The sequence below is a fragment of the Vidua macroura genome, chromosome 1 (genome assembly GCF_024509145.1).
Source record: "Vidua macroura isolate BioBank_ID:100142 chromosome 1, ASM2450914v1, whole genome shotgun sequence".
Taxonomy (NCBI): Eukaryota; Metazoa; Chordata; class Aves; order Passeriformes; family Viduidae; genus Vidua; species Vidua macroura.
In genome coordinates this window covers 82,076,302-82,089,096 of record NC_071571.1, presented here as the reverse complement: position 1 = coordinate 82,089,096, position 12,795 = coordinate 82,076,302, and the positions used below count along the sequence as shown (strand labels likewise).

The window sequence follows — 12,795 nt, the reverse complement described above, 5'->3', positions numbered from 1 at the left end:
ACAAAGCTACAGGTTTCTGCCCAGCTCCATATGTAGCTGGTCCCTAAGCACCACTCCTTCAGATACTCTTGTTTACAATCTCATGAGGAAATCTGGGAGCTGAAGGGCTGGAAATCTGGTAATCTCCTCCGGAAAAACTGAGGAGATGTAAGAAGGACTGTTCCAGTAGGAGAGCTTACATACAATGTACAGAGGATTTCACTCTCCAGGGCTGTCAGATCCAGCACCTTTTGTATGAATTTATTTCAAAATCAAATTCACATCCCATTTTCACTATCACACATATTTTCAAAGGGCATTTTTATGTTAAAAGTAGAAATTAAGGAAAAAATAAGAACTCCAAGTATCTGAAACTTTCAACTCCAAATGAATTTCCGGTTACATAAACAAATGTTTTGGTCTAAAGTCTCTCAGCCCCCAAATTTGGATAACAGTATGAAAGATGATAAATCTAGAAAAAACCCAAGCCTTACCTTCTTGTAGAGACTTCTCAGGTCTCTGTACTGCCACATACTATTGAGGACCTGAGATGCTGCTTTCACCACTTTAGGCGAATGCCTGTTACATACATACATTAAAAATGGAGAAAGAGAGAGAAAAAGAGTGAGAAAGAGACTGTTAAATAAAGGACACCATTCAGTCCAATTTTCAAATGCATTGCTACGGATTTAAACCCACAAATGAAGTGTGTTTCAAGTATACCGTAAGATCATCTTGGAGACCAATGTGTTTTTAAGCAAGGGCAATATATCCTATTTCTATAGTACTAATTAATCAGTGAGGGTAAAAAACTTGTGCATCTCAGTATACAAAGGGATTTATGCTGAAAGCAGAAATAAATAATAGTAAGAGGATTAGGAGGTAGTAATTGGCAAAATTGCTGAGGACCCAACTGACATTATGTATATCTAAGATATGTTACAACTTTGGCATAAAGGACAAGGAGACAGAGCAGAATTTCTTTTTTTGCAAGCTGCTGAACTCTAGCTCAGTACAATGCACTCAACTCATTTAGCTCCTCTCAGCAGTGGCCAAAAGAAACTCTAGATGGCTAATGAGCACTGGTTTTGAAATGCAGAGCCAAGATGCAGAAATACAACTGATTACAAAAAGTTATGATAAATTTCATTAGGAATCCAAATGTGGACTGGGATTTTGCTCACACCATTATCCTTTAATGACAGGAATGCAAAGTCATGTTGAAAACCATGTAGCTTCACATGGTATTTCTCTTCAGACAAGTTTTGAAAGAAGGTCTAAACTACTGTTACAATCAGCTGGTGTCATATATTCCTGCTGGAATAGGTAATTAAAAAAAAAATCCAGAGTATTCATCGCAGTGAGGAAGGGTCAAATAGAAAAGGACCAGGAATATAACCCAGCCCATTAAGGAAGCATACACTGTGCAGGATCAAAAATACAAAAAAAAAGCAGTAGAACACTAAAAAACCTTGCAAAGGCCAAAGTCCAGAGTGAGGATTGATGGAGTTTGGGGCAGCCATTGAGGTGATTTATGTTTTACTCAGAAGAGGCATATGGTTTGAAACATCAAAGAGAAACCAGAAAACCAGCAGCAATCACAAGTTGCTGCTTTGGGCAGGGGCCAGGCTTTGGTTCATTCTGTGACTTCTGAGAAGAAACACTGGTAGGCTGATATGCAAGCTGGTAAAACACTGTTATGACACAACTGATTCATTAATACAACATTTCCCTAGTAATTTATTTGGTGCTTTTTTTCCACTTCTATTTCATTTCTCACCCAGAGTAGAGCAGTAGGTGGGTAAACAGGGTTTTGATAAGCCCTTTCAAGCTTAATTATTTTTATTATACTTACAGCTGTACTGGCTAGTGGGGTGCTGGTAAGCATGGAGTAACCAGGAAAATAACTTTGCCAACCACTCCGTAAGTACTGAGGAGAGGCAGGAGCTATGTGAAGCTGATATGGGCTTGGCCAGTATAAATAACCTTATGAACACCAGTTCTCTCATGCAGTCATACAGGGAGACTGTTCAAGCCCTGGGCATATTCCAAAGGCTATCAGGGCCAGCCCCAAACTACTGGCACTGACACATATCAGGATGCACGGCCAGCTCAGTATCCTGCACATTCAGAAGCAGTTGCTTCATACTGGACAAAATGATTTCATACAGAAGTGATTTACTGTACTAAAGTAAGCATGTCAGAATTTTCTATCAGTCCAACAACCAGCAATTTTGGTTTTCAAACAATGAATTACCTTTAAGAAACCAAACCAAACCAATAACACACAGTACTGACATTTCTGAAAGCTGAAAAATAGAACTTTTACTTAAGATGGGCATTTGCAGCACTGTGTGTTGACAGGTTTTCTTGTTCTAGAACTGTGTAACCTGTAAAAATAATAATATAGGACTGCAGGTCAAAGTACTTGAGAGGAGGGATGCATATCATGACTTGGAAGGGTATTTTGTAATTACTCTGCTCTAGTTTAATTAGAAATAGATGTATTTCACAGTTATGAGGTTTATTCAGACAGGGAATTATGCCCTTGGATCCTCCTAAAACTGCCCATGATACTTCAAAATTTCCAGACTCAACAGGTATTAGTATTCTTTACCAGATAATGAACAGGTAGACAAATGCATTACTCTGAGGAAATACACGTTCAGTTTAAGAGAAATGGATATGAACCTGCTTGCAATGTCAGTACATTTGATCTAGAAAATATAAATAAAAAAATTAGGCAGATTCAATAATAAGAAAATACAAATATAAATAAATTGGCAGAGCATGGGGAGCTCCCACAGCTGGAATCACATACTTGGTCACACTACTTTTTACCCCTTACAATTTGAATGCAAGAATGTTTCAATAATGAATTTGGTATGAAAGGAAAAGGGTGACAACAGAGGAAAAGAAATGTGATTAAATTATACTGGCAATGCTCCAATCACATAGGTGAGCATAAGTTCTCATACCAAATGTAGGGTGCATAAATCTTTCCTTCAGGTTGTGGCCTGGCTTTGTGGGGCTCTTTAAGAGCTCTGATGCTGCAGTAGGCTGTGTGATGACAGCTCCGAGTAGGTGGACTGATGGGTTTTGTACACTACAGTGAAGGCTTTTTGTTTTCAAACTGCCATAGTCCCATTGCACTATACTTCATCAGGTTGACAAATATGAGAACCAGGCTATCTGTTTTAGGCAAAAGAAGGATAAAGAGTGAACTCTTCATGAAGAGTGTGTACATAGCCAAACAGACAAGATGAAACCATAGCTGTTCTGAAAATGTCACAGTTGTGTGCAAGACATTTTTTGCATCACAAAGCAGCCTAAAGGCTCTCTCAGAGCAACCAGTCAAAAAAATCCATGGATCTACTACTAAGCTGGTGGCAGGGAAAAGGGTGCTGTGGAGAGGGACATTGACTTTACATTCTTCACTCCTAGATCAAGAGAAGCTGTACCAGAATTGGGGTGAGGTCCTTTTTCCAAAGGACCCCTCCACCTGCATGTCACACCTTGTGCAGGGTGCAAACCAACCACTCCGATCCCTAATGTTTATCAGGATCTTCTGCAATTGCTTAGAGGTAGGGGTTACTGTAGATAATTACTCTTCCTTAAAATGCACATGGAGTGTCCCTTCACTGTGGATGGCATATCAAAAACAAACCAAAGCAGACTTTTGTCTGTTTCTTGTCACCCTTCACACCGGGCATGTGATTTCTGTTGAAACGAAAGGATTCAACTCACGATTGCAGAGAGAAGATAAACACATTCAGGACTAGTAACAACTACTGGACAGGTTAAAAAGGTGCAAGGTGATTTGCAAAACATACTTGTCTCCTTTACTCTTAGATATGCCAACCAGTTTCTCAATGCCGCCAGCATCTCGTAAGGCCTTGGCATTCTCCATGTTTTTAGTGATGACTTCATGCAGAGTGCAGCAAATGGCAGTAACGGTGTCATCAGACATGGCCTTGCTTGCTGAGCTGTTGCTGTTGTTAGCGCCTGGCAGCCGGTGGACCAGATCCCTCATGGCATACTTGCCTTTGTTGAAAGAAAACAAAGGGAGAATTCAGAAGATACGGCAATAAAGGGTGACGGAGAAGTACAGGGGAAACACGCAAGATTAATAGCACCATTTGCATCATTGCACATCATCTAATTAGATACTGGTACAAATTTGGAGCAAGCCGTATTTACATGATTGCATGTTCAAGCATTTCACACATTATGGACCCTGTTAATACTTCCATACTGCATCAGTCAGACACTTCCAAAACGGCCACATCACATCTGTAAGAGAATGGAACTGTGATGGTGAAGGCCATATGCACAAAGATAACCTGAATACCACAATTCACAGAACTTGGCAAGTCCTCATCTCCCACCAAACAACTCACTCACAGCTTGTTACCATAAATTGAATGTGCATCAATTGTTAAAACCACAACAGTGAACGCAAACCCAATGATGCTGCTACTTGTCAAAAGGTCTTCTCTGAAGACTTCTTCCCTGTACAAGGTTAATTCTATTCTACATGCAGCAATTTAACTGTATTTAGTAGTATTAGCCTGTATTGCTCAAGAGGATACTATCTTTTTCACACAACCTTAGTTGTATGCACAGTTCTGACTAGAAAAGGAGCCTTTCTGGCATCTATTCCAATCTGCCATTTTGTAAGGATTTACTGAAAAAAATGCTAACCTCCAGAACTTAAAATCTCCCAAAATGAAAAGAATTTTTTAAATGGTCATATCAAACATTTAAATAAAAACAAATTCTGTACATTATGTCTGGGCTTGATGATATTTTTCAACCTAAGTGATTCTAAGATTATTATAATTTTTCATGCTTAAATAAACAGCTTTCTTTTTCAAAATTGCACCTAAAAGTCATGCAGTGCTTGTGAAAATTATAAAAAAGCAGCTTCTGAGAATATATATATATATATATATATATATATGTATATGTATATATATATGTATATATGGCAGGTTTAGCACCAGCACAGATGCACAAGAAGCCTCACATCAGTTCTAGAGGATTTCTATTATGGCAAATGGCTGCTCAATCCTTCAGTGTGATAAAGAGAAGATCAGAGAAGGTGAAGGCCTGATGAAGTTATTACTGAGGTCAGTGAAACAACTCTGAATCACCTTCAGTGCAGATGTGCTAGGAATTTGCATACAGCAATCACCATGAGTGTATCATGCAGGATGAAAAGGACAGGAAAATTGGGAAATATAAACATAATTAGTAATCTAATCTACATTACATTTTGTGAATGATCAGGTATGATTATTGTATATAATATGGTAATTTAATCAGATTTTTTTGATAACTTAAAAATGTTTACACATAGTGTTTATGCATACTTATTAAAATCTTATTTCTGAATTCATAAATTCAGTTGTTTGTATCCATATTTGAAAGCAGAGGCAAGAGGAAAATCACATTTTTTAACTATCAGACATTGAACAATTTTTATTTCTCATAATTTTGCCTGATGTAGTGGAACTACAGTCAGTCATTTGAACAGAATATTCATAATACAGATAAAAACTTAAATCTCTGTACTGAACTGTTAAAGATTATCAGATAGATTTTATGGTAATGTGAAGTGTTAGAAAATACTAACTCTATATTATGTAAAAGCATTCCTGATTATAAAAAGCATCAGACTGCTTACAAAACGTGTACAGTAGGATTTGAATCTTTCCAGTGTGCTGCAATACAAATACAAATCCTGTCCTCAAACATTTTTACTTCTTTGAACTTAATATTTAATTTACTTGCACTGTTACAATTTTAAGCAATATTATTACTATCAGATGTAAAACTGTTGTTAGCACCTCTTTCTTTTTCAGAAATTATTTGTTTGAGCAAACTGAAAATCTTCTTTTTCCCTACACATATAAGAAACACTGTTGCAGAAAAGTCTGAATTGCTATTTTCACCTGCATCTGTCTGCTCTGTGCAACATGAACACATTAACAGCTGTGTATCACTTACATTGAGTACTTCAGTTTGCAACATATCAAATTAAGCTGGTGTTTCAAAAAATAAACTATGATTTGATGTAGCTTTTACTCCTCTAGTGCAGTGTCTGCCACTGGCCAGGAGTAAGTGTAAGTAGATAAATCAGATCAGTGAGACTTTCTGCTTTACTCTGTGTACACATCCAGAACAGACCAATATTCCTTTTTCTTTTTGGACCTCACTTAAATTGCAACAGAGCATCTCAGCACCTCAGTCCTCTGGTGGAATCAGTTCACGATGATTATTTCATTAGCAGCTAAAGATGACATCCCAGAACACTGGGTGTAAGGAAATCTGGATGGCTGTCCCAAACAGATTTCTTTCCTGGAACTGGTCTAGTATTCCAGGCAGTAGTATTCACACCAGTACACATGCCTAGACAAGATGCTTCTTGCAATAATTAAAGGCTTTGGAGCTATCAGGGAAAGCTCAGTTGGAAAACTAAAACAGACACAGTCAAGTAGGTCATAAGCATTCTGGACATGCCAATGCTCAGCAGTTCTAACATTTCTGCTGTGCACACCCTTCAGTTAGGCATGAGAAAATCAAGTCAATATTAAATACTTCAAAGCAATAAAAGAGGATTTTTATACATAATGTGTAACAGTGGGATAGTACAGCATTCCCTACTCTGACCAGTTGTAGTAATCCCAGCACAATATTACCAATCAATTCTTAATGAGAAGCATATTTAAAGTAAAATACATTCTGAGTGGGTTTGGTAGGGGTTTTTAATTGCCTTCCCCTTCTTTCTCCCCCAAGAATTGCTTCAAATTTAGCCTTTGGATAGCAAGTACCAGAAGACTCACATTTTGTAGATCTAAAATCTAGTCACTGCATTTCATCTGTGGCAGCTGTGCAAGCTGGTCCAGTTTGGAGACCCCCCCTACCAGAACCTGTAATGTCAATGCCAGGTCCCCCTGCCAGGAGCTGCCTGTTGGGGATACAGGCCTCCCTCTCCCTGCCCTGTCCCCAGGAGGCAGTGAAAGACAGAACTGCTGCTTCCAACAAAGCTGCTCACCCATGTGGATAAAGCAACTGACCACAGTCTGACAGGCATAATGGTCAAGGACATCAAAATGTCCTTCCAGAGTTTCAAACACAGGTGGTGCACCAGCTGGAAGAAGAAGGAAATGGCTGAGCTACAGAGTTGATCCAAGTCACTGCTTAGGTGGGTCTTAAAACTGATTAACAAGTGTAACTGTTAGCACATTTTCTGTGGTTTAAGTACTTCGAACACTGTGTTAGCTATGTGAAACTATATTGAAAAAGCAGAGAATTTGCTTTAATATAGAATTAAGACATGGAAGTTGAAAGTCAATGGCTATTCTTTATACTGCAAGATATTTTTCTAGAACTATACATATAGTTAGTTAATAAATCACTGTAGGACATTCACAGAAAAAAACTCCATCAGTTATTGGTTAACTTCTCTTATCTCAGTTATGCTCCTACTTCTTTACTACAGACATGAAGAAGAGTCATGTTTTCTAGCATGAGCTATAGAAAAACTTTGCTATACAGTGGTGTGAATGTGAAGTCCTCCCACAGGTACTGTTGCACCAGTCCAACACAACTGTGATCCTTGACTTCTGCACTGGCGTGTGTTACATTCTACAGAGCATTTGCACTTAGAATTATGTTTCTCCATGTGAAGAGCCTCTTCTGAAAGCAGACTGAAATGTGTAATGGAAACCAGTGTTGGAATGTGTGGTGTTCTGTCTCAACTCTCGAAAATGTACCGTTTATTCCAAGCCTGTGATCCTCCCCTGAAGTATCATGTGTCTGTATCCCATTGGCCCAAATCTTATTCGCACCCACTTTGAATCTCCCTGTTATGTGTGCCAGGGGGATGGGTCTCTCTCTCTCAGCCAGCTCCCCTGGCCGGTGCTCTTTCAGCCCCTCTCTCCCCCTCCCCTTTCCCTCTCCCTTCCCCCCCTCTCCCTCAGAAACCATTCTGCTTCCCGGGGGTAGGACCCCCAATAAACCCTCATCTAATGAGCACCCTCAGAAGCCGTGTGGAGTCTCCTTGTCTGCCTGCTGCTACCAGAGAACTCACAGCTTAGGGGGCTCCCTGGGGACACCCTGGAGGGTCCCCCTAAACGTGCCGCAACAGGAATGTCAGCAAAATGTTATCCAGCACTGCTATTATCTAGCACCACTAATAGGAGAGCTGGGCAATTCAGCTTGCAATACAAGAAGCCTCCCTGAATGGAAGTGAGAACTGAAGAGGATGCTGAGAAGAGAGGTAGATGTGTGTAAGGATTATATTAAAAATAAATAGCCTTGTTAATTTTCATTAGGGTCCATGAAGAACTCCTTTTATCTACAAACAAATTGATTTTTAGAATTTATTTTTGTATTTGAACAACTTTACACATTGTAAGACTCAAAACTGATTTGAAACTTTTAAAGAGGATTTACTTAATATGATTAAATATAGCCAACAGCTCAACAAGGAAAAAAGAAAACGTATTTATTTGTCCAATTTTACTCTTAAAGGAAGGAAGAAAAACATAAAATAGATATAACAGGAAAAGGGTTATCTTGTGGGTGCTTGGAAGAGCATTTTTCTGATACTATACATTTAAAAGTTATTTTTCTAAGATAAGACATCCATCATTTTCATATTAAGATGATTCATCTAACACCATTCACTAAGTCTTTGACTGTAAGATGATAGCATCTGCTTATTATTCCAACAGTGAAGATTTAATGTCTTTTTCTTTGCATGATAAAAGTCTCAGCACCTTAATACCTGCCTTCATTACTTAATTCAGGAAACTTTTCACATCAGAGGATCAAATAACTGTCCTAACAGAGATTCTGCCTTCAAAGCCAAGCAGTAAAGCAAACTATTCTTCTGGTAGATTAAACCAGAGCAGAATCATCACAGATAAGGTTCTACTTCTGGAAATTCTTCCCTACTATTGCCTTGAGACAAATTCGCTGCTGTTGTAACTTCGTTGAAACCACTTCCATTTTCACTCATCTCTGAATAATGCCTTTGACACACTGGCAAATTTATTAAATAGTTGTGACATGGTTCCTAGTTTGAGAGTACAAGATTAGGAAAACTGACCTATTGAAGAAACAAGAAACCCCAAACAGATATTAATTCCAACAAAGACCCCTGTCCTAGTGATAGATCTTTTCCTATAAAAGTAATTGTTCACTATTCCCCCCCTCCCCAAAGATATCCATTAATTCATATCATGTAGCTAGCTAATATAATAATGGCAAAATGCCATCATACTTTGTTGTAAAGGTAGAGATATCCTATTTCAGAACTAATGGTGCCTGTATGTCAGAATATGTGTGAATTTTCTTCTCTTCATTCTAACATGTGCGCTCCACTTAGACATATGTGGTTTTGGGCAATTTCACCACCCCAGTGTTTTTAGTATTATTCAACATCAGTGTTTCACACAGTTATGAAAAGAATAGGACTGGGAGAGCTTTTATTATTACTTTCAATCATTACTTAATAAATGTGCCAAAACTGTCTACTTAATTTGTATGGAAGAGATTTTGGTCTTAAGTCAGTGTATTATTCAACTGGTAATCTAATAAATTAGAGAGTATTCATCACATGACAGCAGTGGCAGAAACACGGCTATATTTGATGGTTCATTCCTGCATCATGTTTTCCCTGCTAGATACCACTGTTCTAAGCTGTAATGTATTACCACTACTGGCACCTGTGTAGCACCTGGAACTACCCTCAGGGTTCACATGTTGGTGTACCAGAGGAGCCCTCTGTGTACTTTGAACACTGGAAATTTTCTAGTGTGTACTGAGATGCAAGAGGGGGTGTAAGAGCCCATAAAAAAAGAATGATTATGCTTATTGTAATATGTAGCAGACTCTGGACTTGGACAATACAAGTTATAGTGTAGGCATCAGAGCAGCAGTCAACCTAATGTCATTTCAGAGGGTAAAGGTGTGTTAGTTTGCATAAGGAGATTTTCTTTCACCAATGAAAGACTCAAGAGGGAAAACTGCTCTGAATTTTAAAGGCAAAATAGGTTAAGAGGTAAGAAATGCTGTCATACTGGTTCTTTGACCCAAACACGTGTTTTTATTTGTGAGGCAGAGTAGGAAGCAAGCCCAAGAAGATGAAGCAGGGTAATGCTAGAGTTGCTGAACCACGAGTAAAGGCAGCAGATGGAAGGAGACACAAGCCTATATATTTGAAAGCAAAAAAGACTGCAGTACTGAGGCTGAGAGACACTTGACCCACTGAGTAAATGATTAATCCTCAGACTTTGGGGAGCAGCAGGAAAGGTGAGTGAAGAGTAAGAAAAAAATCCACCTTATGAGGCAATGTTGGTTTATAAAGATTTGTAACCTTTTGAAAGAAGGTTTATAAAAGAAGACAGAGCAGCACAACCTGAAATAAGCGTCATCAGCCAGCACAGAGTTTAATGCCCTCTTGCTCCCCACTAAATGACATGACTGCCTCCAGACAGGCTTTCCACTGCAACCACCCAGCCAGTGACTTTGCTCTCCACCTGACTCTGAAAGATACAGTCTGTAGCAGTGCCTACTGCAGGGTACCTTGCATGAGAGGGACTGCAAGTCCCACAGCTTGCATACAGCAATGCTCTCTTCCCTCTTTCTGGGGCCCCTCATTTGACATGACTTCAGCTGTGGACAGAGAAGGTTTATCATACTTCAAGGTAGTGTCTGCTGTCAAACCCCCATGGCCTGGCCTGTGCTGGCTCATGGTCTGTGATGCTGCTCATCACAACACATCTGTTTCTTATTCCTAAGACCACTGTGCATGAATTGTTACTGGAATAAGGAAGTGGAAAAACCCTGGAGCAGTAGGACTGGAGAGCATGCCCCAAATAGCATGAGCCCCACCACTTCTAGCAAGTGTCAGAGAATGGACAATTCTGGATCACTTTGGGATGGAAGTGTTAAAAAAAAAGAAAAAAAATCAAACCATTTTCAGGTAAATAGGGGGAAATTTATGTGTCCAAACAGATGGGGGCAACATGGTTTCAAATTCCCTTGGATACTTGGATACCTGCACAGTTAGTAGATCTATGGAAGATGCACAGGCTTCTGGAAAAGCAGATGTAAACAAAATTGGATACCCTTTGGTCCTCAAAGTTTAATGCTTATCTCTAGGCACCTAGATATCATTCTCAATGTTTGGCCAAAAACATTGATTAGGTACTCAGGTCCTTTTACTTCTTATGTTAGTGACATGCACAAACATTTGTAATCTCTGGCACTTCAAAATAAATATGTACTACACTACATAATGGGAATTGACTATAGAACTCCAATTATCCCTATCAAAAAAAACTATCACCTCAGGTCAATAATTTATACAGGAAAGAGTGATGAGTTAACTTAAACTGGTTTTAGTAAGCAGCTCAAGCCTCATGGGCTGGAAGCCACTGTTTTAGCTACTTCACATTAAGCATAACTTGCCAATTAAGTTGGGATAATGAGTACTTTGAGCAAGAGAACAATACCAGATATAATTTCCTTGCAGTTTTTTTTATATTTAAATTTTAAGAGTCCGTAGAGATAAATTATTTTTTGAGACTAAAGAAAGAATAAAAACCATTACACACACGTGACCTCCTGTGCCCCCAAGGATCCAGGTGCACTTTGCTCATGGCTGCTGAGACTGAACAAAGAATCAGGTGGAGGTCTCAGATTCCCTCTTCACTTCAGATAAATGATACACACTTTCAGTTTTTCACCATCTCTGATGACAGGCAGCAAGATTTCCAGACATAAGATTGGTATTTGGTATGGAACACAACAAAGAGGAACAGTGTCTTCCCTGATGCATTATATGTGATGTGTCAGTCATTGATTTTCTTTTTTAAAAATCTTTTTTTATCAAGAATAAATTCAGCCATCAGCAGTGCAGCATATAAAGCCCTACAGGGAACAGGAATAGTAATCTTTTACAGTTTTAGGGAAGAAACCCTCAAACTACCACAGAGTGATGAAAGCATGTAGAACACCAATAACTGTGTGGCAATGTCAGTTGAGATTTGCTTGTGAAAGAATCAAACATCTAAAAGGGTAACCAATATAGAAGCTTTTATCTTTTGAAAAAGATTAAAGATGTTAGTCCTATATTTTGCAAAAGGTATGAGGAGAACAAGGAATGACAAAGGGCACATCTATAACAAGGATGAAAGAGCAGCATGTATAGAAACCATCAGCATTACACAAAGACAAAAGAGAGGCATTCTGGTATTTTGAACCTGAACATGCCATGGGAAATCACAGCTGGGTGCAGTGTAATCACCGCTTTTCAGCAACATGCTTTCTCAGACCCTTCACAGATTTTCTTTCCCGTAACAGCATTTTAACCCAGTTACCCTCCTCCTTCAGCCTATCTGAAGCTTCTCTTTCTGCTTCCAGAAACATAACTTTTCCATTTCATATGTTTCCTGCCTTCCTCTGGCTGATTACTTTCCGTGTGTTCAACTCATCTTCTCAGGGCTACCCTCTCTCCCCTCTACTACATGACTAATAATTTTTCTTCCTTGAGCTGCATCCCCTCGAACCTTTGGGTATTAACTGTGAAGTTTTCATCGTCCTTTGCCACATCTTGTAAATTCCTGCATCTGCCTTGTTTGCCAAGCTTTTCCAATCTCTCATTACTTTGGTTTAAATATCTACACTTTGATGGTCAGCTAGATCCTGCTTTTGTCACACCCCTGCGTTCCCAGTCCCACCCCTAACCACCACAGACTCACGCTTTTTAATGTTCTGAACTAAAGGACATTTTAGCTA

The 12,795-nt window shown here is 39.0% G+C and overlaps 1 protein-coding gene across 10 annotated transcripts in view; it reads right to left on the bottom strand.

Annotated features, from left to right (window-relative positions):
* The window catches only part of CTNND2 (catenin delta 2), a 634,494-nt gene that overhangs the window by 32,796 nt on the left and 588,903 nt on the right, over positions 1-12,795 (bottom strand). For all 10 annotated transcript variants that reach the window (XR_008441479.1, XM_054003720.1, XM_054003943.1 and 7 more), the window contains 2 exons: positions 3,813-4,023; positions 474-558 (listed from right to left, as the gene is read on the bottom strand). Coding sequence is in view for 9 of the 10 variants with exons in the window: in XM_054003720.1 (XP_053859695.1) it covers positions 474-558; positions 3,813-4,023 (296 nt within the window). In the remaining variant the exon portion in view is untranslated. The remainder of the gene's footprint in view (positions 1-473; positions 559-3,812; positions 4,024-12,795) is intronic.